Here is a 27,834-nt window from a genome sequence, read left to right on the forward strand (position 1 = left end):
TAAACAGCTTAATATTTGTTAAATAAACTTACATATCACCAACCTGGGTCTCTAACCTATCCTACCAACTCTACCAAAATCACCATGCTCAATCCCATCATTTAGTCTACTGCTCTCCTCTTCCTCCTTCATCTCCTGACCCAAGGGTCTTGAATATGCTAGTTAAGCAATCTACCACTGAGCTATCTTCCCAGTCCTGTTTCTTTTGTATGTGGAGTATGTGCATGTGGTACATGTATGCCTGAACACAGATATGCAAACACATGTGCTGTCTATACATGTGGAGGCAAAAGGAAGACCTTGGTTATCTTCCTTCATTGCTCTTTTGCCCTATTTCCTTGAAAGAAAGTCTCTCACTGAACCTGGACCTTGACTGTCTTTTTGGCTAGACTGACCATGAGCCCTAATGATACACCTGTCTCAGTCCCCTTAGTGCTGGGGTTATTATTTTTTATTATTATTTCTATGTATTTATGTTTATGTGTGTGCAAGCACCAGGGTCTCTTGCCACTATAAATGGATGACTGTGTGGCTTTATGTGAATGGCTAGGAAATTGAACCCATGCCAATAGTCTTTACAAGCAAGTTTCTTTAACTGCTGAGCCATCTCCCCAATTCCTAGACTTGGCTTTTTACATGAGTTCTGGGGCTCAAACTCAGGTCCTCATGCTTACATAGAAAACATACTTACTAAGAGTCATCTCCCACGTCCCTCCTTTTACATTTTTAATTTTTATTTATTTATTTGTGAGAAAGAAACAGGCAGGTAGAGAGAGAGAGAGAGAGAGAGAGAGAGAAGTGGGGACCCAATGGGTGTACCATGGTTTTCAGCTCCTAGAAACGAACTCCAGATGCATGTTCCACTTTGTGCATCTAGCTTACATGAGTACTAGGGAATTGTACTAGGGAATTGAACTTGTGTCCTTTGACTTTGCAGGCAAGCGCTTTAACTACTAAGCCATCTCTCCAGCCCTCTTTTTTTTTTTTTAATTTTTACAGGTTTTTTTTTTTTGGTTTTCGAGGTAGGGTCTCACTGTATGTCAGGCTGACCTGGAACTTACTATGTAGTCTCAGGGTGGCCTCGAACTCATGGCAATCCTCCCTCTGCCCCCCGAGTGCTGGGATTAAAGGCGTGTGCCACCACACCGGCTTTTTAGTTTCTTTTATTTATTTTTTATTTTTTTATTTACTTGAAAGAGAGAGAGAGGCAGAGGGAGAAAATGGGTGCACCAGGACATTCAGCCGCTGCAAACAAACTCCAGATGCACATGCCACCTTGTGTATTTTGCCTACGTGGGTCCTAGGAAATTGAACCTGGGTCTTTGGCTTTACAGGTAAGCACCTTAACCGCTAAGCCATCCCTCCAGCCCACCCCCTTTTTCTGAGACAAGGTCTTACTCTGTAGCCCTGGTTGACCTAGAACTTGCTATGCTATGTGGCTCAGGTTTCCCCTGAGCCCACAGAAATGCTCCTGTCTCAAACTGAGATTGCAGGAATACACCACGATACCCAGTCCAGGCCTACTTTTAAAAAAATTTATTTGCATTTGTGTGTGTGTGTGTGTGTGGTGTGTACCTGTACACATACATGGATACACCAGGGCCTCTTGCCACTGCAAGTGAACACAAAACATTTGAGTCACTATTTGTGACTGGTTTACATGGGTGGCTTGGGAATTAAACCCAAGCCAAAAGGCTTTATAAGCAAGTGTCATTAACTGCTGAGCCACCTTGCCACCCCCATATATACAATTTTCTTTTTGTTTCTTTCTTTCTTTTCTTTTTTTTTGGTTTGTTTTTTTAAGGCAGGGTCTCATTCCAGCTCAGAATTTACTATGTATTCTCATGGTGACCTCAAAATCACAGCAATCCTCCTAACTCTGCCTCTGGAGTGCTGGGATTTAAAGGCATGTGCCACCACACCCAGCTTCTTCTTCTTTTTTTTTTTTTGGAGGTAACGTTTCCCTCTAGCCAAGGCTGACCTGAAATTCACTATGTTGTCTCAGGAGGCTAGCCTCAAACTCATGGTGATCCTCCCTCCTCTGCCTCCCAAGTCCTGGGATTAAAGGCGTGTGCCACCATGCATGGCTAATCTTTGTTTTTGTTTTTTAAAGATTTTTATTTTTTATTTATTTATTTGAGACAAAGGGCAGTGGGAGAGAGAGACAGGGAGGGAGAATGGGCACTCCAGGGCATCTAGCTACTGCAAACAAACTCCAAATGAATGCACCACCATGTGCACCTGGCTTATGTGGGACCTGGAGAATCGAACCTGGGTCCTTAGGCTTCACAGGCATGTACCTTTACCACTAAGCCATCTCTCCAGCCCTAATCTTTGTTTTTTTTAATTTTAACTTTGAGGCAGGGTCTTGCTAAAGTTGCTCAGGCAAGTCTTTGACCCTTCAACTTCAGCCTCTCAAATACCTTAGGATTTATAGGTGTCTGCCACTAGGCCCAGCTAACCTATGTTTATATGAATTATATAAATAATGAAAGTGGGCCAGGCATACTAATACACTTCTTTAATCCCAGAACTCAGGAGGCAGATGTAGGAAGATCACTGTGAGTTCAAGGCCACCCTGACACTATATAGTGAATTCCAAGTCAGCCTGGGTTAGAGCAAAACCCTACCTCAAAAAACCAAAAATAATAATAATGAAAGTGGGGAATGCAGGGATTGCTCAGGGGTAAAGTTGCTTTCTTTTTCTTTCTTTTTTTTTGGTTTTCTGAGGCGGGGTCTCACTCTAGCTCAGGCTGACTTGGAATTCACTCTGTAGTCTCAGGTTGGCCTCGAACACAAGGTGATCCTCCTACCCCTGCCTCCCAAGTGCTGGGATTAAAGGCATGTGCTACTACACCTAGCAAAGGGGCTTTCTTCTTCTTTTTATTTTTCAGAACAAGAAAGAAAGAAAAATACGGATTTTTACTTTTTTTTTTTTTAATTTATTTGAGAGTGACAGACAGAGAGGAGGAGAGAAAGAGAGTGAGAGAGAGAGACAATTGGCGCACCAGGGCCTCCAGCCACTGCAAACGAACTCCAGACTCATGGGCCCCCTTGTGCATCTGGCTAATGTGGGTCCTGGGGAACTGAGCCTCGAACCGGGGTCCTTAGGCTTCACAGGCAAGCACTTAACGGCTAAGCCATCTCTCCAGCCCCAAAGGGACTTTCTTGCAAAGCTTAATGGCCTGAGTTTTATTCTCTAGTACCCAAGTAAAGCCATATACACAAAATGGCACACGTGTCTGGAGTTCATCTGCAGTAGCAGGATGCCCTGGAACACTCTTACTCTATCTGTCTCTCAAATATATATTTGTTTGTTTGTTTGTTTTCTTTTTCTAGGTAGAGTCTTTCTCTAGCCCAGGCTGACCTGGAATTAGTTTCAAGCTGGCTCAGAACTCACAGTGATCCTCCTAATTCAGCCTCCCCCCAGTACCTGGATTAAAAGTGTCTGCCGGGCTGGAGAGAATTTCACAACCTAATGGCGGAAAAAGAAAGCACTGAAATTCAGTAAATATCAAACTCATCTGAATAGATTTTGTTTCTTGAGGTAGGGTCTCACTCAAGCCCAGGCTGGCCTGGAATTCACTCTGGTCTCAGAGTTGCCTCGAACTTACAGTGATCCTCCTACCTCAGCCTCTCAAGTGCTGGGATCAAAGATATGCACCACCACACCTGGCTTTTATCTTAATAATTTTATAGGAATGAAGTTAATAGTTCAGCACTTTTGTCTTTTTTGTTGACTTCTTACACAGAATGACTACAAAAACCCAAAAGCCCTTAGGTAAAAATCTTACAGCATATTCTCCCGTGAGAACACAACTCAAAATGGTCACAATAATTACCTTGCCAGTGAAGTATTCTTCGTTTCCAGGGTCAGTGCACTGTCAACAAAAGCGTTCAGATATCTGGAACCAGTGTTAGACAGATTGGCAGGGGAAAAGTTCACACTCTCCATGAGAAAATCTTGCAGATGCTTGGCTGAAATGATAAAAGAAGCTCGTGGCAGCTGGGCATTGTGGTTCATGACTATAATCCTAACCGGAAGGCTGACTTTGGGAGAATCACTGTGAGTTCAAGGCCTGCCGAGGATGAGTGAATTTGAGACCAGCTGGAATTTGTGGCAGGTTCCTATAAATCCAACATGTGAGATGAGAGGCAAAAAGGAGAATTTCCTAGAAGCTGGCATACCATCTAATGCTGCTAATACAGCAATGAACGAATGACAAAAGTCCCTGCCTCAAACAAGGTGAAAGGTAAGTACTGAAAGTTACCCTAAAGTTGTCCTTTGACCTTGACACATGCATCATAGCACGTGTGCCTGCACACTCACACACATGAGCATGCACATCATGCACACATAGCTGATATATACATATATATATACATATATATATACACACATACATACACATATATATGCATGTGTATATATATATGTATGTATATATATATGTATATATGTATATGTGTGTATATATATATATGTATATGTGTATATATATATACATATATGGGGGGGAGCAGGCCTGATCCACAAGCCCACCTGCCAGTAGCGCAGAGCATCAGGAGCAGAATCAAAGTGGGGGGATTTTCCACTCACATTGGCCTCCTCGCAAAGGGAAGACATCTGAAAGGGAGACAGCAGAGACCAGCCAAGCAGCTGCTGAAGGAGACACAAACGGGACCAGCTGAGCAGCTCAGTATGGCTCTGCACCCTGCAAAGTCTCCATCCCCCAACCGTCAGGGCTGTGAACTCATTCGTGCCCAGCTGCCCAGCACCGGTGAGATTGGAAGCCATCCAAAAAGGTAACAGGGCCGACTTATATGAAGCCACATACATAAACCTGTTCTGGAAGTGCTGATTTGTTTCCGTGTCAGGAAAGGTGATGCATTACATTCAAATGATATACTCTTGGTTGCCTTTACCCTTCTGCTGAATGGGCAGCAGTTTGGGCCCAAATAATTCTTTTTGTGTGTGTGTGTGTGCCATATCCCTCTGCTCACAGTGGTCCATTTTTATGCAAAGCAACCCCACACAAATTTTCAGGATATGGCCATAGCAGCAAGCAAACTGCTTCTAGCCCAGTCCAAGTAAAGTAAAGCTCTTTCTCACCCTCAAAGTCCATAGTTCTTACTGCACTCTGGTCTTTCAACTCTTGACCAGAATAGTACATCAAGCTGTACTTACAGCACAAGATTTAGGCCAAGATTTCAAATCCTTCCACATTCCTCTTGAAAATCAGCTCCAAAAGGCCAAAGCCACACAGTCAGGTGTCTAGCAGCAATGCGACATTCAGCACCAACATTACTGTTGTAGTCAAGTTCACATTGCCCGACCAAGAGCAGCTTTGGGGGGAAAAAGGGTTTATTTTGACTTACAGACTCGAAGAGCAGTTTCATGATGGCAGGGGAAAATGATGGCATGAGCAGGGGGTGGACATTACCCCCTGGCCAACATAAGGTGGACAATCACAACAGGAGAGTGTGCCAAACACTGGCAAGGGGAAACTGGCTATAATACCCATAAGCCTGCCCCCAACAAAATGTTGCCTCCTAGAAGTGTTAATTCCCAAATCTCCATCAGCAGGGAACCTAGCATTCAGAACACCTAAGTTTATAGAGGACAACTGAATCAAACCACCACAACAACATACCAAAAACTTTGGGATGGGCTGGAGAGAAAGCTTAGCAGTTAAGCGCTTGCCTGTGAAGCCTAAGAACCCTGGTTCAAGGCTCAATTCCCCAGGACCCACATTAGCCAGATGCATAAGGGGATGCAGGCTTCTGGAGTTCATTTGCAGTGGCTAGAAGCCCTGGTGTGCCCATTCTCTCTCTCTTTCTCTCTCTCTGTCGCTCTCAAATAAATAAACAAAAATAAATAAATAAATAAATAACTTTGGGACACAATGAAGGCAGTCCTAGGAGGGAAATTTATAGCTTCAAGTGCCTATATTAAAAAACTAGGGGCTGCAGAAAGCCAAGTGCCACATGTTCTCTCTCATATGTGGATCCTAGCTACAGATGACTGGGCTTCTGCGGGAGAAGGAAAATACTTGGTAGCAGAGGCCAGTAAGTTAAAAAGGAGACATAAAGGGAAGAGAAAGGAAGGGAGGAGGGTACTTAATAGGTTGATATTGTATATATGTAAGTACAATGATTGTGATGGAATTTCAAAGGAGAAAGTGTGGTGGGGGGAGGGAGGGAGGGAATTAACATGGGATTTTTTTTATAATCATGGAAAATGCTAATAAAAATTAAAAAAAAAATAAAAAGAAAGAAAGAAAGCTGGGCATGGTGGTACATGCCTTTAATCCCAGCACTTGGGAGGGTGAGGTAGAAGATCACCACAAGTTCAAGGCCACCCTGAGACTACATAGTGAATTCCTGGTCAGCCTGGACTAGAGTGAGACCCTATCTCAAAAACAAAAAAAAACAAAAAAAAAAAGGAGAGAGTGGTGCGCTGAAGTCACATAAGCCAGATGCACAAGATGGTGCATGCCTCCTGTTAGTTTGCAGTGGCTAGAGACCCTGGCACGCCCATTCTTTATCTATCTGCCTCTTTCTCTGTTGTTCTCAAATAAATAAATAAAATTAAACAAAAAAGAAAAAAAAAAAAACTAGGGGCTAAAGCCGGGCATGGTGGCACTCACCTTTAATCCTAACACTCAGGAGGCAGAGGTAGGAGGATCACCATGAATTCAAGGCCACCCTGAGACTACATAGTGAATTCAAATGTTGCAGCCAGATGTGGTGGCACATACATTTGATCCCAGCACTCGAGAAGCAGAGGCAGAGGTAAATGCAGGGGGATCACTGGAAGTTCGAGGCCACCCTGAGACAACATAGAGAATTCCAGGTCAGCCTGGGCTAGAGTGAGACCCTACTTTGAAAATAACAAAAATTATGTTTACACGGGCGTGGTGGTACAGGCCTTTAATCCCAGCACTCAGGAGGCAGAGGTAGAAGGATCGCCATGAGTTTGAGCCACCCTGAGACTACATAGTGAATCCAGGTCAGCCTGGGCTAGAACCAGATCCTACTACAAAAAAAAGAAAAAAAGAAAAAGGAAAAGGAAAAGGAAAAGGAAAAGGAAAAGGAAAAGGAAAAGGAAAAGGAAAAGGAAAGGAAAGGAAGAAAAAGAAATTAGATAGAAAGGTCTCAAGTAAACAACTTAATGCTTCACCTTAAGGGCTTGGAAAAAGAAGAACAAGGCAAACAAAAAAATCAGTAGAAGCCGGGCGTGGTGACACATGCCTTTAATCCCAGCACTCAGGAGGTAGAGGTAAGAGGATCACCATGAGTTCGAGGCCACCCTGAGATAACATAGTAAATTCCAGGTCAGCCTGAGCTAGACTGAAACCCTACCTTGGGGAAAAAAAAAAAAAAATCAGTTATCAGGAAGAAATAATAAAGATTAAGGCAGAAATTAATGAAATAGAAACAAAGAAATCCAAAGAACCAATAAATACTCCACTAAGTATGAAACTCTCAAGGAAATAGATGATTTCTTTGATTAATATGACCTACCAAAACTAAATCAAGATGAGATTAACCACTTAAAGTTGTTAATAAAAAACATAAACAAATGACCATAAATGCTGTTGAGGTTGCAGAAAAAGAGGAACCCTTCTACACTGTTGGTGGGAATGCAATCTGGTCCAGCCATTGTGGAAATCAGTGTGGAGGTTCCTAAGACAGCTAAAAATGACCCAGCTATACTGCTCCTAGGCGTATATCCTAAGGATTCATCTCACTATCTTAGAGATACTTGCTCAACCATGTTTACTGCCGCTCTACTCACAATAGCTAGAAAATGGAACCAGCCTAGATGCCCCTCAACTGATGAGTGGATAATGAAGATGTGGTACATTTACACAATGGAGTTCTACTCAGTGGTAAAGAAAAGTGAAATTATGAAATTTGCAATAAATTGGATGGATCTGGAAAGGATTATACTTAGTGAGGTAAACCAGGCCCAGAAAGCCAAATGTCACATTTTCCTCTATCATATAGTGAATCCTAGCTACAAATGATTGGACTTCTATGTGAGTAGAAATAAAACTCACTAACAGAGGCCAGTAAGCTAGAAAGGGAATATAAAGGATATAAAGAGAGTAGAAGGGGGGACCTAATAGGATAGTATCGCATACGTGTAAGTAGAACAGTTTAATGGGGGTGAAAAGGTCTAAGTGAGGTCAGGAGAAGAGGTTAAGTAAAGGAAAGGCGGAAGGAGAGCTAATCAAAATCTAAGAAGAAGCCGGGCATGGTGGCACACTCGCCCACACTCGGGAGGCAGAGGTAGGAGGATTGCCGTGAGTTCGAGGCCACCCTGAGATTCCATAGTGAGTTCCAGGTCAGCCTGAGCTAGAGTGAGACTCTACCTCAAAAAAAAAAAAAAAATCGGGCTGGAGAGATGCCTTAGCGGTTAAGCGCTTGCCTGTGAAGCCTAAGGACCCCGGTTCAAGGCTCGGTTCTCCAGGTCCCACGTTAGCCAGATGCACAAGGGGGCGCACGCGTCTGGAGTTCGTTTGCAGAGGCTGGAAGCCCTGGCACGCCCATTCTCTCTCTCTCCCTATATCTGTCTTTCTCTCTGTGTCTGTCTCTCTCAAATAAATAAATAAATAAATTTAAAAAATTTAAAAAAAATCTAAGAAGATATAAATCATATGGAGACCTACTTTTTTGGAAAATGGAACACCCAAAAGCCGTAGATTGTTGCTAGAAAATTTTCAGTGTCAGGGATGGGATACCTTCCAATGAGTTGCTGGCCAGGGAAGTCACTGATAGCCCCAAAACATTACAGGCCATTGCCAAGGCCCTTGGTTTTCCACCTGGAATAGATGGTAAGACCCTATTGCTGAAGACTCCACATACTTGGGCTGCAAGGTCACTGAGAAATCCTGCTGGAACTGAGCTGATAACCTCCTCCATGTAGGCCAGCTGACAGAAATCTGGAAAAAGCTATGCTATATGGAGTTCAATGGGAGAGAGAGAAATCACCAGTGCAGATACTCAACAGTGGACACTGCAAGCCTTAAATTTTGCCAACAGGTGCAACAGTGGCACATCTGTTATGGGGAAACCAGCTGCCCTCTAATTGGACTGGAGGCCTGCTCCATGCCTACAATTATAGAAGTTGTTAGTAAAAAAACAAATGTCGGGAGCCATTTTGGCTGGACTTGTATCCATAGCTCTGGGCTTCTGGCAGCAAGACATTAGCAAAACTATAGCAGCTTACATGTAAGCAAGATTATGTATATTCAGCCATTTGGCTGGTCTTTTGTACTGAGAAGTCATTGAAATGCAAAAACTCTGTAACAGGAAGGTTTTTTGATAGGAACTTGTAAAGCTCATAAAATCTTTGTCCATGGAAAAACTGTTTGTAAAAAGATATAAAAAGGAATGCTATGAAATGAGGCCTTGCTTCAGCCCTGGACTGGAGTCCTAGCTTTCAGTCTTTCTTCTGTCTTTCCTTAATCCTCACTCCCCATCAGGCTTAACTCTTTCAGCCGGCAGGCTCCGGCAAATTAAAAAAACAAAACAAAACATGTGAGCAGGGTGTGGTCGTACATGCCTTTAATCCCAGTACTTGGGAGGCAAAGATAGGAGTATCACCATGGAGTTCAAGACCACCCTGACAGTACAGTAAATTCCAGGTCAGCCTGGGCTAGAGAAAAACCCCACCTCCAAAAACCAAAAAATAAAAAAGACGGTGTGCTGGCGAGATGGCTTAGCAGTTAAAGCACATGACATCTTCCAACTGAAAAATGGGATTAGAGAGCATATTAAGCGTCAGCAGCAGTAATGAAGCTGAGTAGCTTTTATAGGAAACAACTTAAAATTTTTATAGGTAAACCAGGCATAGTGGCATACGCCTTTAATCCCAGCACTTGGAAGGCAGAAGTAGGAGGATCACCGTAAGTTAGAGGACACCCTGAGGATGCAGAGTGAATTCCAGGTCAGCCTGAGATAGAGTGAGACCCTACCTCAAAAAATAAAAAAAATTATAGGTACAGGACTGGAGAGATGGCTCAGTGGTTAAGCGCTTGCCTATGAAGCCTAAGAACCCCAGTTAGAGGCTCAATTCCCCAGGACCCACGTTAGCCAGATGCATAAGGGGCGCACGCATCTGGAGTTCGTTTGCAGAAGAGGCTGGAGGACCTTGGTGCGCCCATTCTCTCTTCTCACTCTCTTTTTTTCTTTTTCTTTCTTTCTTTTTTTTTTTTGTTTTTTTGTTTTTTGTTTTGTTTTTTGAGGTAGGGTCTCACTCTGGTCCAGGCTGACCTGGAATTAACTCTGTAGTCTCAGGGTGGCCTTGAACTCATGGTGATCCTCCTACCTCTGCCTCCCGAGTGCTGGGATTAAATGCGTGCGCCACCATGCCCGGCTCTCTCACTCTCTATCTGTCAGTTTCTCTCTGTGTCTGTTGCTCTCAAATAAATAAATAAATGAACAAAAAAAAAAAATTATAGGTACGGCAAGCAGTGCAGAGATCAGGTTACAGATGTGAGGAAAAAGCAATTTTACCCCAGTGGGCTGCTGCTATGGCTCTGTTTAAAGGTGCGTGCTTGCAAAGCCTACTAACCTTGATTCAAATTCCCCACCCAGATGCAAAAAGGGACTTATGTGGCTGGTATTAGTTTGCAGCGGCAAGAGCCCCTGGTGTGGCAGTTTGACTAGTGTACTTTGCATGTTGAATCAAGATTTGAAGAAAATAAAAAAATTTTTAAAAAGACAAAAAAAAATAAAAAGATTTGAAGAGAATTCAGCTTCACACATGAAAGACAGCACCTTGCTTTCTGATGGTGTGTTCACATATGTGTAACCTTGAACACCCACAAGCATGTCTTGGTACCAAGCACAGGTAAATTAGCCACTTTCGGGAGTATGCTTCGTTGGGCTCTCAGTGACGTGGAGCTTGTTTTTATCTTCACACTCCATGCAGGCAATAGAAATTAAGTTGTAAAGCACTTTTATGAAGCATTGGAACTAAAGGAAAATGCTTTAATTTTTGCTTTCTCAAATATATGGTATTTTAAGATCATTACTAAAAATTTTAATCGTTTTTAACTCAAATTGTTGCCACTCTTAACAGCTCTTGACAAAACTGCAAATATATTATCAGAAATGATTTTTTGTTTATAAACAAGTTTGACAAAAATTCAGAACTTGTAACCAACTTGTAATGTCAAAATCTGCCTCTTTATCTCTCAAAATAAATAAATAAATAAAAATATTTTAAAATAATAAATAAAAAAGGGGCACTGGAGAGATGGCTTAGCAGTTAAGCACCTGCCTGTGAAGCCTAAGAACCCCAGTTCAAGGCTTGATTTCCCCAGTAACCATGTAAGCCAGATGCACAAGGTGGTGCATCCATCTGGAGTTCATCTGCAATGTCAGAAGGCCCTGGTGCACCCATTCTCTCTCTCTCTCTCTCTAGCTCTATCTGCCTCTCTCTCTCTCAAATAAATAAATAAATATATATATTTTTTTTAAAGAAATTCTGCCTGGCGTGGTGGCGCACGCCTTTAATCCCAGCACTTGGGAGGCAGAGGTAGGAGGATTGCCGTGGGTTCGAGGCCACCCTGAGACCACACAGTGAATTCCAGGTCAGCCTGGGCCAGAGTGAGACCTTACCTCAAAAAAAAAAAAAAAGAAATTCTAACAAATGTGGTCATTTTTTGTTTAAGGAAAACAATTGAAGAACTGTCTGAAAAGCTTTAAAATGGTCTTTCTGTTACATATGTGGCACACAGATGACTCATGAGCACAGGAAAATTAGCCTTATGCCTGTACTTCATATGGGATGCTACCAGAAATGTGTTATGGATTCTGTATTTAACACACTTTCAGTGTATGAGTTCTCAGGACTGTACCACAGTAAACACAGCCTTAGATGGTGGTATCTTGTTTCATTTGCGGTGGAGAAAAAGTTGGATGTCTTTATCTAATAATTAATATTCATCTTATGATTGGATATATAATCACTTGCTATCTATTGTGACCTGCACAGTAAGACAGAATTGAACATACAGTTGTGCCTGGATTTCCCAAGCTCAGTTACAGTGGTAAGACTGAGCCTAAGGCTGTGCAAACTTGTAAGGGAGGCATGAGCAGTCAACAGTCGAGGTGGGATCTAAAGGGCTTACTCTTAGGCTAGCTTAGGCTGACCCGGAAGTCACTGTGTAGTCTTAGGGTGGCCTCAAACTCATGATGATTCTCCTACCTTTGCCTCCTAAGTGCTGGGATTAAAGTCGCGTGCCACCATGCATGACCTGGCTTTTTAAAGTTTTCGGGGTAGGGTCTCACTCTAGCCCAGGCTGACTGGAATTCACTATCTACTCTCACAGTGGCCTCGAACTCAGGGCAATCCTCCTACCTCTGCCTCCCGAGTGCTGGGATTAAAGGTGTGTTGGCACACCCAGCTTGAGATTTACTTTTTTAAAAAAAATTTTTTGTTCATTTTCATTTATTTATTTGAAAGTGACAGGGGGGGGGGCAGAGAGAGAGAGAGAGAGAGAGAGAGAGAGAATGGGTGTGCCAGGGCTTCCAGCCACTGCAAACGAACTCCAGATGTGTGTGCCCCCTTGTGCATCTGGCTAACGTGGGTCCTGGGGAATCAAGCCTCAAACCGGGTTTCTTAAGACTTCACAAGCAAGCGCTTAACCTCTAATCCATCTGTCCAGCCCAAGATTTACTTTTTAAATATTTATTTATTTGCAAATGCAAAGAGTAAGATAGAGAGAATGGATGTGTCAGGGCCTCCAGCACTGCAAATGATCTCCAGATGCGTGCAACTTTATGCATCTGACTTCACGTGGTTAGTGGGGAATGGAACCTGGACGGCCAGCCATTGCAAGCTAGCGCCTCAACCACTGAGCCATCTTCCCAGCCCTGCATGTGCAACTTTGCATGGGTACTGGGGAATCAAACCCAGGACAATAAGCTTTGCAAGAAAACTCCCTGAGTTAACTCACCTTCTGATTCATATTCACTTGCTTTCTGTTTCAAGTCCTCTATCACCAAGCAGATCTCTCTGTCCCGAACCCTGTTGCGTTCTGAAAGGTGATACAAAATTTCTGTCGTCCGTGGGTTCACTTCGTATTGTGGAATGGGATGATCGCCAAAGATCTTTTTCAACCATGCAGCCACCTAACCATCAAAAGGAAACTTCATTACAATGGCGCGATGAAACTGGCAGATAAGTGCTCTTCACAAACTCAACACTATGACTACTCTAGGGTCCTACTTGTCTCCAAAGTGATACTGGATGACAGAAAATAAGTGAGCAGGGCTGGAGAGATGGCTTAGTAGTCAAGGCAGTTGCTCTGCAAAGCCAAAGGACACAGGTTCGATTCCCCAGGACCCCCATAAGGCAGATAGATGCACAAGGTGGAGCATGTGTCTGGAGATCATTTGCTGTGGCTGAAGGGCCTGGCACATCTATTCTCGATCAGCCTCTTTCTCTAATACATAAAAGTATATATATTAAAAATATTTTTCTTTTCTTTTCCGCAAAGCTGCAAATGTAGTATAGGCTAAGAATCTGCCTCACTTGGAAGAATCTTACTCAATGAACAGATGCAACAGCAAGATTACTGATGGCACTTGCTTGCATGGAACGAGACACCAGCTGTACCAAACACCCTAAGACCCACAGTGCCGCGGACAGCTCAGGCGTGGCCGCGAGCTGGGTCTGAGTTCAGAAGTCCCACGCAAACTCAGCTCCGAGGACTTTGGACACAGTAGAGTCCGGGTAACAAAGGGGGTCTACGGGCAGGCAGGGGGACCGGCAGGCCGAGAAGGACGTATGAGCAAGGGGAGAGAAAGGAGGCGGTGTGCGGCCTAGAGTGTGCGGCTCCGCCACACCATCACCTGAGCATCCTTCTCCGCAGCGGCCTCCATCGCCACCGCTCCGCCGCTTCCGGCTCTACTCCTCGCGGCTCTCGAGCCCGCGCTCCCTAAAGCCCGCCCACGCACGCAGGGACCGCCCCTCACGTTGGGCACGCACTCGTGCGACACCCCGCCCCTCTTCTCGGGCCTGGGGATTTCTGGGAGTTGTAGTCTTTGTGGTTCTTTTTTCAGGTAGGTTCTCGCTCTAGGCCGGGCTGACCTGGAATTTCACTCTGTAGGCTCAGGCTGTCCTCGAGCTCCTACGATCCTCCCACGTCTGCCTCCAGAGTGCTGGGATTGAAGGCTTGGGCCACAATCCCTGCTCTCTGTTCTTTTTTATTTATTTATTTTGTTTATTTTTATTTATTTATTTGAGAGTGACGGAGAGAGAAAGAGAGGGAGAGAGAGAGAATGAGAATGGGCACGGCAGGGCCTCCAGCTACTGCAAAGGAACTCCACACGCGTGCGCCCCCTTGTGCAGCTGGCTAATGTAGGTCCTGGGGAATCGAACTTGGGACCTTTGGCTTTGCAGGCAAACACCTTAACCGCTAAGCCATCTCTCCAGCCCTCTTTTCTTTTCTTATATATATTTTACTTATTTGCAAGCAGAGATAGATAGAAGAGAGACAGAGAAAATGGGTATGCCAGGGCCTCCTGCCCCTGCAAACAAACTCTAAATGCATGTGCCACTGTGTATATCTGGTGTTATACCAGTGCTGGGGAATAGAACCCAAGTTTGCGGTCAAGCGCCTTAACCACTGAGCCATCTCTTCAGCCCTTTTCTTTCTTTCGTTCTTTCTTTCTTTCGTTCTTTCCTTCTTTCTTTCTTTCTTTCTTTCTTTCTTTCTTTCTTTCTTTCTTTCTTTCTTTCTTTCTTTCTTTCTTTCTTTCTCTCTCTCTCTCTCTCTCTCTCTCTTTCTTTCTTTCTTTCTTTTGGGGGGGTTGGTTTTTCAAGGTGAGGGTATCTAGCCCAGGCTGACCTGAACTGGATTCGCTGTGTAGTCTCAGGGTGACCTGGAACTCATGGCAATACTCCTACCTCTGCCACCCAAGTGCTGAGATTAGAGGCCTGTGCCACCATGCCTAGCTTACAAATATTTTATTTATTTGAGAGAGAGAAAATGGGTGCACCAAGGCCTCTAGCCACTGTAAATGTAATCTAGCCACATGTGCAACCTTGTGCATCTGGCTGTATGTGGGTACTGGGGAATGCAATTTCAGGTCGTAAGCGTCTCAGGCAAGTGCCTTAACCACTGAACCATCTCTTCAGCCCTTTCTGTTTGTTTGTTTGTTTGTTTGTTTTTCTCGAAGTAGCATCTTACTCTAGCTCAGGCTGACCTGGAATTCACTATGTAGTCTCAGGGTGGCCTTGAACTCATGGTGATCCTCCTACTCTGTCTCCTGAGTGCTTAGATTAAAGGTGTGTGCCACCATGCCTGATTCTTTTTTTTAAAAATCTTTTTATTTATTGCTTTTTTTCTTTTTTTTGTGGAGGGGGTTCGAGGGAGGGTCTCACTGTAGCTCAGACTGACCTGGAATTCACAATGTAGTCTCAGGGTGGCCTCAAACTCATGGTGATCCTCCTGCCTCTGCCTCGGGAGTGCAGGTATTAAAGGCGTGCACCATCATACCAGACTAATAAAAATATTTTTTAAATATTTTTATTTATTTATTTGAGAGGGAGAAAGAAGCAGAGAGAGAGAGAGAGAGAGAGAGAGAATGGGCACGCCAGAGCCTCCAGCCACTTTAAACAAACTCCAGATGCATTTGCCCCCTTGTTAATCTGGCTTATGTGGATCCTGGGGAGTCAAACTGGGATCCTCTGGCTTTGCAGGCAAATGCCTTAACGGCTAAGCCATCTCTCCAGCCCCCTAATAAAAATATTTTTTAAAAATACAAAAAGGGGCTGGGCGTAGTTGCGCACGCCATTAATCCCAGCACTCGGGTGGCAGAAGTAGGAGGATCGCCATGAGTTCGAGGCCACCCTGAGACTACAGAGTTAATTCCAGGTCAGCCTGGACCAGAGTGAGATCCTACCTCAAAAAAAAAAAAAAAAAATACAAAAAGGGGGCTGGAGAGATGGCTTAGCAGTAAACGCTTGTAAAAGCCTAAGGACCCTGATTCAAGGCTCAATTCCCCAGGACCCACATAAGCCAGATACACAAGAGGATGCACATGTCTGGAGTTTGTTTGAAGTGGCTGGAGGCCCTGGTGTACCCATTCCCCCTCTCTCTCTCTCTCTCTCTCTCTCTCTGCCTCTTTTTCTCTCTGTCTTTTGCTCTCAAATAAATAAATAAAAATAAACAAAAGAATAAAAAAAACCATTTTATTAGCCAACAAAAAAATAAAAAATATATTTTTATTAGCCACCACACCTGGCCCTATTTGTAATTTATTTGCAAGGAGAGAGAGGGGAAGAGGGAGAAAGAGTGGGTCTCTTACTGCTGCAAATGGACCCATGTACCATTTTTGTGCATCCGGCATTACACAGGTACTGGGGAATCAAACCAAGACCGTCAGGCTTTACAAGCAAGTGCCTTAACCACTGAGCAATCCCCAGCCCAGGTGAAGCCTTTTTGGAATGTACTGACAGACCACCAGCTTCCACCAACCCAAAAGCTTAAAATATCACCAGCTAGAATCTAAAGCCTACAGTAGAGATTTCCTGACTTTACTGTAACCTGCCTGCCTGATGTTTCCACTAATTTATTTGAAAGTGTTTGGGGGGGCTGGATAGATGGCTCCACAGTTAAGGCACTTTTCTGCAAAGCGTAATGATGTAGCTTCAGTTCCCCAGGACCCATGTAAAGCCAGATACACAACATGGCACATACATCTGGAGTTCCTTTGCAGTGGCTAAAGGCCCCAGCATGCCCATTCTTTCTCTCTTCCCTCTCTCTCCCCCTACTTCCCTTTCTTTCCTTGCAAATAAATATATAAAAATACCTTTTAAAAAAGAAAGTATAAAGGGGAAAGTGGGGGAGGGGAGGGAATTATCATAGTTTATGGTCTATAATTATGGACATTGTTAATAAAAACAGTTTAAGAGCCAAAATAAAGTGCCTTGGTTTATAATTTTTTCTTGTTCTATAGCCATAAGAACTTTATAAAATGGTTAACACATTGGAACACAGAATTTGAATTTCCCTAAATCTGTGTATCATGGCCGTGGTCATTCATAGTTGGCTCCAGAATAATCACTTATTCCCTTTGAGGCGAGAACTGTGTTTTGTGTTGACACTTTTTCTTTAAAAAAATTATTTTATTTTATTTGAGAAACAGAGAAGCAGAGGGAGAGAGAGAGAGAGAGACATAGAGAGAGAGAGAATGGGTGTGCCAGGGCCTCCAGCCACTGCAAATGAACTCCAGACACATGTGTGACCTTGGGTATCTGGCTTACGTGAGTCCTGAGGAATCGAACCAAGGTCCTTTGGCTTTGCAGGCAAGTGCTTTAATGGCTAAGCAATATACCCAGCCCCACTTTTTTTTCTTTACCATTATTTCACTTTCTTCAAACAGGAAGGGGATAAAAGGGAACAGTGAGGGGCTGGAGAGATGGTTTAGTGTTTAAGGTGCTTGCCAGTGAAGCCTAAGGACCCAGGATTGATCCCCCAGTACCCAGTGAGCCAGATGCACAAGGTGGCACATGTATCCGGAGTTCATTTGAACTCATAGAGATCCTCATACCTCTGCCTCCCAGGTGCTGGGATTAAAGGCATGTGCCACCACGCCCAGCTCAAAGATTTTTTTTTAACCTATTTTAATCTTTTTTATTTTATTTTTATTTATTTGAGAGAGAGAGAGGAAGAGACAGAGAGAAAGAGAGAATGGGCCCACCAGGGCCTCTAACCACTGCAAATGCACTCTAGATGCATGCCCCCCCTTGTGCAGCTGGCTTTTGTGGGTCTTGGGGAATCAAACCGAGATCCTTAGGCTTTGCAGGCAAGCAACTTAAACACTAAGCCATTTCCCCAGCCTGAAGATTTTTTATTTTAAGTGTCAATAGCTGAGTGTAATGGCACATGTCTTTAGTCCCAGAATTTGGGAGGCAGAGGTATAAGGATCACTGTGAGTTTGAGGCTTCCCTGAGACTACATATTGAATTCCAGGTTAGCCTAGGCTAGAGCAAAGCCCTACCTCGAAAAACAAAACAAAACAAAAAAATAGCTGGAGAGATGCCTTCATGCTTAAGGCAGTTGCCTACAAAGCCAAAGTACCCAAATTTGGTTCCTGGACCCCCATATGCTGGATGCACAAGTTGCAGCATGTGACTAGAGTTTGTTTGCGGTGGTTGGGGACCTGGTGCGCCCATTCTCTCCATGTGCTCTCTCTCTCTCTCTCTCTCTCTCTGTCTCAAATAAATAAAAATAAAATAAACTTAGGGGAAAAAATCTGCAACTTCCAGTTTTGGGTCACCAAATGTTAGCCTTCCATGCTGATTGCATAAATTTAAATTTTTACCAAGTATGGGGATTGCTGTAAATTCAAGGCCACCTTGTGCTACATAGCACATTCAATGCCAGCCTGGACTACAGTGCAATACTCTGTCTCAAACACAAAACAAAGCCAGGTGTGGTGGTGCATGCCTTTAATCTCAGCACTCACGAGGCAAGGCAGAGGTATGAGGATCACTGTGAGTTCAAGGCCACCCTGAGACTACATAGTGAATTCCAGGTAGGTCTGGGATAGAGACCCGACCTCGGGAAGAAAAAAAAAAGACACCAAACCTTGTGCTGAGGGTGGAGCTGAGTCAGTAGAGTGCTTGCCTAGCATACATGAAGCACTGGGTTTAATCCCTAGCACCATACAAATTGGGGGTGGTGGCACACACACCTGTAACTCCAGCACTTGGAGTTGGAGGCAGGTAGACCAGGAAAGAGTTCAAGGTCATCCTTGAACTACATAGTGAGTTTGAGGTCAGCCTGGGCTACATAACACCCTGTCTCAAAATAAATAAATAAATAAATAAAGACCCAGACATGGTGGCCCTGTACTCAGGAGACAAAGGTAGGAGGATCACTGTGAGTTCAAGGCCAGCCTGAGACTACCTAGTGAATTCCACGTCAGTCTGGGCTAGAGTGATATCCTACCTCAAAAAAATTAAAATTAAATAAATAAATAAAAAGTAAAAAAGGCCAGGCATGGTGACACACGTCTTTAATCCCAGCACTCGAGAGGCAGAGGTAGGAGGATCTCTGTGAGTTTGAGGCCAGCCTGAGACTACATAATGAATTCCAGTTCAGCATGGGATACAGTAATACCCTACCTTGAAGAAAAACAAAATCTTTAATCCAGCACTCAAGAGGTAGGAGGATCACCATGAGTTTGAGGCCACACTGAGACTACATAGTGAATTTCAGGTCAGCCTGGGATAGAATGAAACCTTACCTTGAAAAAAACAAAACAAAACAAAAAAAAAATTGTAAAACAGGGTTAAGGAGCAAATGCTTGTCAAAGGCCCTGGGTTTAGTCCTAGCATCACAATAAATCAAGCAAACAAACAAAACCCAATAAATACATGTGCAGTTAAATCTTTCTAGCAGCCCAAACCAATTTTTTATTTGTGTTTATGTATATGTGTATGTATGTGTTTATATAGTTTAGGGGTGCACTGGTGCCACAGGGTGTGTCTGAAGGTCAAAAGACAATGCCCTCTCCTTCCACCTTACTAGAGACAGTGTCTCTCTGTCTCTGTCTTTGAGGTAAGGTCTTACTTTAGCTCAGGCGGACTTGGAATTCACTCTTTAGTTCCAGACTGGCCTGGAACTCACAGTGATCCTCCTACCTTTGCCTCCCAAGTGCTGGGATTAAAAGCATGCACCACCATACCTGGCTTGAGGCAGAGTCTCTCTTGTTTGCCACTGGGAAACACTGGGAAAATACCAGTCTAGCTGGCTTTTGAGCTTTGGATTCTCCTGGATCCACCTCTCATTGTACATAGGTTGGGCTTACCAACATGGGCTGCTTTGTGTCTGACTTCAAGAATTGGGAATTAAGCCGGGCGTGGTGGCGCACGCCTTTAATCCCAGCACTCGGGAGGCAGAGGTAGGAGGATCGCTGTGAGTTCAAGGCCACCCTGAGACTACAGAGTTAATTCTAGGTCAGCCTGGACCAGAGTGAGACCCTACCTCGAAAAACCAAAAAAAAAAAAAAAAAAAGAATTGGGAATTGAGTATGGGCAGAGCAAGCACCTTTAACTGCTGACTTGTCCCCTAATCATTTCTTTCTTTGTGTGTGTGTATGTTGTTTTTCGAGTTAGGGCCTCTTGCTCAGGCTGACCTGTAATTCACTATGCAGTCTCAGTGTGGCCTCGAACTCATAGTGATTCTCCTACTTCTGCCTCCCGAGTGCTGGAGTTAAAGGCATATGCCACCATGCCTGGATTCATTTCTTCTTCTTCTTTTTTTATGTTTTCATTTATTTTATTTTATTTTTCAGAGAGAGAGAGAGAATGGGCATGCCAGGGCCTTCCAGCCACTGTGAATGAACTCCAGACGTGTGTGCGTCCCCCCTGCACGTGTGCGACATTGCACATTTGAGTCATTTTGCATCTGGCTACATGGGACCTGGAGATTCAAACATGCGTTCTTAGGCTATGCAGGCAAGTGTCTTAACCACTAAGCCATCTCCCCAGCTCCTGTTTCTTTCTTTTTTATTTTTTTATTTGATTTATTTGAGAGAGAGAGAGAGACAGACAGACAGACAGACAGACATAGTTGGCACACCAGGGCCTTTAGCCACTGTAAATGCACTCATGATGCATGTGCCACGTTGTGCATCTGGCCTACGTGGGTACTGGGGAACTGGACCTGAGTAGATAGGCTTCACTGGCTGGCACCTTAATCACTAAACCATCTCTTCAGCCCCTCATAGCTTTTTTTTTTTTTTTTTTTGGTTTTTCAAGGTAGGGTCTCACTCTAGCCCAGGCTGACCTGGAATTCACTATGTAGCCTCAGGGTGGCCTCGAACTCACAGTGATCCACCTACCTCTGCCTCCCGAGTGCTGGGATTAAAGGTGTGCGCCACCACACCTGGCTCTCTCTTTTATTTTGATGTCATGATCTTTTCCTCCTATAATGATGGTCTTGTGTAGGTAGCGTGAGGTCATGAATATCTAGGCCATTTTGTGGAGCTGTAAAGAGTCTTACCCTTCCTTTGGCTTACATTCTTTCTGCCACCACCTCTTCTGCAATGGACCCTGAGCTTTGGAAGGTGTGTGATAGAGATATTGCAGCGCTGAATACTCCTGTCACTTCTTCCCAGCATCATGATGCCTTCTGAGTCATCCCAAGGTCACTGTCATCTGAAAAGAGAAAATTCTCTACCAAAAGTGAGAGTAGCATTAATATAAGGGTATGACCGTTAAGAAAAGTGCTTACTGGGCAGTTTGATGAGCATAGTATATACTTTTAGCCAGACAGCAGCAGACGTTACACCCCTAGGGCTCATGACTACCCCTATTCTAGGTTTTCAGTATCAGGGATGTATTCCCTCCCATAGAGTGTGCCTCCAGTCCAATTAGAGGGCAGTTGGTTTCCACCATGACAGATGTGCCCTATTGCACCCTTTGGCTCATTTGGCCTGGCTGGCAAAATGTAAGGCTTGCAGTGTCCACTATTGAGTATCTTCATCGGTGGTATCTCTTTCTCCCATTAAACTGCATGCAGAATGGCTTCTTCCAGCTTTCTGTCACTGGTCTATATGGAGGAGGTTTTCAGCTCAGCTCCCACAGGATTTTTCAGTGCCCTTACAGCCCAAGCATGTGGAGTCTTCAGCAATAGGGTCTTACCATCTATTCCTGGTGGGAAGCCAAGGGCTTCTTCTTCTTCTCCTTCTTCTTTTAATATATATATTTTTTTATTTAAGAGAGAGAGAGAGAGAAAGGGAGGGAGGCAGGCTGGGTATGGTTATGTATACCTTTAATCCCAGCACTTGGGAGACAGAGGTAGGTGGATTGCTGTGAGTTCAAGGTCACTCTAAGACTACATAGTGAATTTCAGGTCAGCTGGGGCTAGAGTAAGACCCTACTTCGAAAAACCAAAGGAAAGAAAAAGGATTGGGGGGGGCACATCAGGGATTCCAGCCACTGCAAACGAACTCCACACATGTGTACCCTCTTGTGCATCTGGCTAACATGGGTCCTGGGGAATCAAACCTGGGTCCTTTGGCTTTGCAGGCAAATGCCTTAACTGCTAAGCCATCCCTTCAGCCCTCTCTCTTTTAAATTATTTATTTATTTGCAAACAGAAAGAGAGAGAGAGAGAGAGAGGGAGGGAGGGAGGGAGGGAGGGAGGGAGAAAACCCGGGCATGGTGACACATGCCTTTAATCCCAGTGCTTGGGAAGCTGAGGGACGAGGATTGCCATGAGTTCGAGGTCACCCTGAGACTATATAGTAAATTCCATCCAGGTCAGCCTGAGCTAGAGCAAGACCCTAACCTCAAAAAACAAAGAAAAGTGAAAGAAAAAGAAAAAAAAGTCAGGTGTAGTGGCACATGCCTTTAATCTCAGCACTTGGGAGGCAGAGGTAGGAGGATTACCATGAATTTAAGGCCACCCTGAGACTATCTAATGAATTTCAGGTCAGCCTGGACTGGAATGAAACCCTACCTTGAAAAACAAAACAAACAACAACAAAAAATAAAAAATAAAAAAAAGATGACTGATGACTGGGCATGGTGGTGCATGCCTTGAATTCCAATACTCAGGAGGCAGAGGTAGGAGGTTTACTGTGAGTTCAAGGCCTTCCTGAGATTACATAGTAAATTCCAGGTCAGCCTGGGCTAAAGCAAGACCCTACCTCAAAAAGCAAAACAAAACAAAAAAAAAAAAAAAGAAAAGAAAAGACAGAAAGAAAGGAAAGAAAGAAAAACAACTTTGGGGCTGTAGAGATGGCTAAGCTGTTAACGTGCTTGCTTATGAAGCCTATGAACCCAGGTTCAACTCCTCCGAACCCATGTAAGCCAGTCATGCAAGGTGACATATGTGCACAAGGTGACGTATGTGTACAAGGGGGTGCACATGTCTGGAGCTTGAATGGCTGCAGGTCCTGGCGTGCCAATTCTCCCTCTCTCATAAAAATAAGAAGTAAAAAAAAAAATACTTTGGGGGCATTTAAAATTTGGTCAAATGCATTGCATTTTACATCATGTATGGTCATCAGTTTATTGGGGGCCAGGGATGAAATGTGCTGGTTTGATTCAGGTGTCACCCAAAAACTTAGGTGTTCTGAATGCTGGAATCCCAGCTGATGAGAATTTTGGAACTGGAGTCTTGCTGGAGGTATGTTGTTGGAGGCGGCCTTATGGGTGTTATAGCAGGTTTCCCTGGCTCATGTTTGGCACACGCTCCCGCTCCTATTGAGCACCTGATGTTGGCCAGGAGGTGATGTCCACATGAGCACAGGCTCACGCCATCATTTCCCCCTGCCATCATGGAGCTTCCCCTCTAGTCTAGAAGCCAAAATAAACTCTGTCCTCCTACAAGCTGTTTGGTTGGCTGCTTGGTTCCAGCAGCGAGAAGGTAACTCCAACACATGGGTATTGGGAATTGAATCCAGACCTATTTGAGTTAAGGTCTCTCTATAGCCCAGGCTGTTCTAGAACTCATTCTGTAGCCCAGGCTGGCCTCAAACTCATAGCAACGTTCTTGTCTCAGACTCCTGAGTGCTAGGATTATAGCTGTGAGCTACCACACCTGGATGCCATGCCACTTATTTTTTTTTTAATTTTTATTTATTTATTTGAGAGCGACAGACACAGAGAGAAAGACAGATAGAGGGAGAGAGAGAGAATGGGCGCGCCAGGGCTTCCAGCCTCTGCAAACGAACTCCAGACGCGTGCGCCCCCTTGTGCATCTGGCCAACGTGGGACCTGGGGAACCGAGCCTCGAACCGGGGTCCTTAGGCTTCACAGGCAAGCGCTTAACCACTAAGCCATCTCTCCAGCCCGCCATGCCACTTTTGAGGTTAGGTTTGCCAACTGTTCACCTATCACTGCAGTACCGCTATGCTGTCCTTGTTGCTCTGATTACCAACACAGCATGCACAGAAGCGGGCAAGAAAAGACCAACTGTGAGACGCCTTCTCTTGGACTCCCTAAGTGAGCCGGAGCTGTCTGCTCATGTAGCAGAGAAAGGATGTCTGGACCCTCATAGTCTTGTCTCTTTAGCATCATTCACAGACAGCAGTCCCTCTGCCAGGCCACCATGGGAAGGGCTAGGTGGAAATGGCTACAGGGTCATCTAGAGTTTGTGGAAGCTTGTGATAACAAAATGTCTATCTACACAACTGTCAGAAAGCCCTAGCTGAGGCCCCGGTCAGGAGCTCGGCCAACAGCTACAATCAGTGTATAGCGTTTTTTCCTTTCCTTTTTTTTTTTTTTGAGGTAGGGCCTCACTCTAGTCTAGGCTGACCTGGAATTCACTATGTATTCTCAAGGTGTCCTTGAACTCATGGCAATCCTCCCTTTGCCTCCCAAGTGCTGGGATTAAAGACATGTGCCACCATACCCAGCTCTGACTTACTTTTTTTTATGTTTTGTTTTCTGAGGTAGGGTCACACTCTAGCCCAAACTGATCTGGAACTCACTTGGTAGTCTCAGGATAGTCCTGAACTCACAATGATCCACCTACCTCTGCCTCCCAAGTGCTGGGATTAAAGGTGTGCACTACCATACCCGATTCTTTTGTTTTTTTCAAGGTAGGGTCTCGCTCTAGTCCAGGCTGACCTGGAATTCATTCTGTAGGCTGGCCTCAAACTCACAGTAATCCTTCTACTTCTGCCTCTGAGTGCTAGGATCACAGGTGGGTGCCACGACACCCAGTATCTGATTTACTTTTCATCACTACCAATTTTTTCAAAATATTCCTGCGATTTTGTAAGTTTTAGAAGCCATTTTCCCCTATTAAGTCTGTTCACACTCATCTTTTCTTTTAACTTTTTAAAAAGTTTTAATTACTTATTTTAAATTTTTATTATTTATTTATTTATTTGAGAGGGAGAGAAACACAGAAAGAATGGGCACCCCAGGGCCTCTAGCCACTGCAAATGAACTCCAGACATATGTGTCACCATCACACTCATCTTTAGTTCCTAGGAAAGGGTTGTCATATTTATCTATGACTCACCTTGAAAAGACAGGAGATTAGAGAAAGGTTGTCCACCACTCATTGACAAGCGTGTTTCAGATGATCAAACTTCCCTCCGTTCTTCGTTTCCTTTTTTTGTCACTCTGTTTTTCCCTCTCCTTCTTTCTTCCCCTCCCCTTCTTCTCTCTCTCTTCTCTTTCCTTCTCTCTCTCTTTCTCTTTCTGTCTCCATGGTCTCATGTAGCCCACACTGACCTCAAACTTGTTATGTAGCTGAGTGTTGCACTTACCTTCTCATTGCTGGGACAAAGCACCAGACCAAAAGCAGCTGATGGGAGGAAAGTTTTTAGTTTTGTTTACAGTCTCAAGGGGACGCTTAGGGATGGCAGGGGACAGCATGGCACAAACAGAGGCTGGACATTATCTCTGCCATGGCACATACAAAACAGCAGCAGGAGAGTGAGCTGACTCTGGCAAGAGGGAGCTGGCTATAACAACCCTGAGCCCGCCCCCCAATAACACACCCTGTCCAGCAAGTCTCCACTATCCAAACTGCCACCAGCTGGGGACCAAGCATCCATTATACATGAGTTTATGGGGGACAACAGATTCAAGCCACCACACTGAGGCTGTCATTGAACTCCTGATCCTCCCGCTTCCACTGTCTCAGTGCTGCAGTTACTGGCTTGCACCACCATTGCCAATTTACCTGGGATCAAACCCAGGGCTTTGTGCATGATAGCTAGGCAAGCAGTCTACCAAATGAACTATATCCCTAATCCAAGATGATCTCTTTCTCTGTCAAATAAATAAACAAATAACAATAAAATATTTTTTAAAAAACCTTAAAAAATTCAGTGGGGAATTCAGACAGGAAGCCACTCCCCAATATCACAAGGTAGGTTTAGAAGGAGTGCATCTCTCTCTCTCTCTCTCTCTCTCTCTCTCTCTCTCTCTCTCTGTGTGTGTGTGTGTGTGTGTGTGTGTGTGTGTGTGTAGACAAAGACAGACAGAGAGGGGAATCAGTTTTAAATCCAAAACTGAACAATATCCAGTGTCACAAAGATAGTTGCTGGTACAGGAAAACATAAGCCATAGCTTAGAGAGAAACTTTTGATTTTTTTTTTTTTTTTTTGAGGTAAGGTCTCACCAGCTCAGGCTGACCTGGAATTCACTATGTAGTCTCAGGGGGTCCTTGAACTCATGGCAATCTGCCCGGCTGATACTTTTGATTTTGTACCACTCTCAGTAGGACTGGTACTCACTGCTCAAACTCTTTGTGATTATCAAGAATTTTTAAATATATTTATTGATTTGAGAAATAGGCAGATAAGAGAAAGAATGGGCACAACATATGTACCACCTTGTATATCTGGCATTAGGTGGGTACTGGGGAATCAAACTCAGGGTCTTAGGCTATGCAGGCAAGTGACTTAACTGTTTTTTTTTTTTTTTTGGTTGTTGTTTGTTTTTCGAGGTAGGGTCTTACTCTAGCTCAGGCTGAACTGAAATTCACTATTTAGTCTCAGAGTGGCCTTGAACTCATGCAGATCATCCTACCTCTGCCCCCCAAGTGCTGGCATTTAAGGTGTACATCACCATGCCTGGCTTTTTTTTTTTTTTTTTTGAGATAGGGTCTATCTCTCTAGGCCAGGCTGACCTAGAATGCACTATATTTCAGGGTGGCCTTGAACTCATAGCAATCCCAAGTGCTGGGATTAAAGACATGCACCACCACACCAGGCTCAATATTTCTTTCTTTCTTTCTTTTTTTTTGGGGGGGGGGGTTCAAGGTAGGGTTTCGCTCTAGCCTGGGCTAACCTGGAATTCATCATATAGTCTTCGGGTGGCCTTGAACTCATGTTGATCCTCCTACCTCTGCCTCCCGAGTGCTGGGATTAAAGGCGTGCGCTCACCATATTTCATTTATTTTACTTGCAAGCAGAGAGTGACAGAAGACACACACACACAGAATAAGTATGCCGGGGCATGTGCTACTCTGGCTTTATGTGGGTTCTGGGAAATCAATCCCAGGTTGTTGAGCTTTGCAGGCAAGCACTTTAATTGTAGGGCCATCTCTCCAGCCCTTAGAGTAGAACAGGAGTTTTTCAAAATATTTTGCATTTATTTGAGAGAAAGAGGAGAGGGAGAGGAAGAGAGAAAGAGAGGGAGAGGGGGAGAAGGGGAACACCAGGACCTCTATAGCCACTGCAAATGAACTGCAGATGCATGCTCCACCATGTGCATCTGGCTTATGTGGGTTCTGGGGAATCAAACCTGGGTCCTTAGGCTTCACAGGCAAATGCCTTAACCACTAAGCCATTTCTCTAGCCCTCAGACAGGATTTTTTTTTTTCAAGGTAGGGTCTCACTCTAGCTCAGGCTGACTTGTAATTCACTAAGTAGTCTAGGAGTGGCCTCGAACTTTTGGTGATCCTCCTACCTCTGTCTCTGGAGTGCTGGGATTAAAGCCAAGTACTAGGACACCGGGCCTCAGACAGGATTCCTCCCGACATCTCACCCCACTGGGGATTGAACCCAGTGTCTTAAACATGCTAGGCAGGTGCTCTACCGTTAAGTTGTGTCCCAAACCCCATTTATTTATTTAGTCATTTCAAGAAATTTTGTTTGTGGGGCTCGAGAGAAGGCTCAGTGGTTAAGGCTGTTTGCTTGCAAACCCAGGCTGGCATTGAATTTCATTTTTCTACCTCAGCCTTCAGATTCAGCTCCTAGACAAGATTCTTTCAGACTATACCTTGAAGAATGCCGATTCATTGTATGGCATTATCAGACTCTCCTGCTTTGAGTGTTTGTTTAAAAAAAAAATCAGATCGTCCGAAATTTTGACTCAGGATC

General features: G+C 44.2%; 1 protein-coding gene across 1 annotated transcript in view; it reads right to left on the reverse strand.

The window, feature by feature from the left end:
- Haus1 (HAUS augmin like complex subunit 1) overlaps positions 1 to 13,978 on the reverse strand; it is a 28,011-nt gene extending 14,033 nt beyond the window's left edge. The window contains exons 1-3 of the mRNA XM_045142499.1: positions 13,876 to 13,978; positions 12,978 to 13,152; positions 3,843 to 3,978 (exon numbers count right to left, since the gene is read on the reverse strand). Of these exons, the coding sequence (XP_044998434.1) occupies positions 3,843 to 3,978; positions 12,978 to 13,152; positions 13,876 to 13,905 (341 nt within the window). The 5' untranslated portion in view covers positions 13,906 to 13,978. The remainder of the gene's footprint in view (positions 1 to 3,842; positions 3,979 to 12,977; positions 13,153 to 13,875) is intronic.
- Positions 13,979 to 27,834: the final 13,856 nt, after the last annotated feature.

Source organism: Jaculus jaculus, chromosome 2 (genome assembly GCF_020740685.1).
Source record: "Jaculus jaculus isolate mJacJac1 chromosome 2, mJacJac1.mat.Y.cur, whole genome shotgun sequence".
In the NCBI taxonomy this organism is placed as follows: domain Eukaryota; kingdom Metazoa; phylum Chordata; class Mammalia; order Rodentia; family Dipodidae; genus Jaculus; species Jaculus jaculus.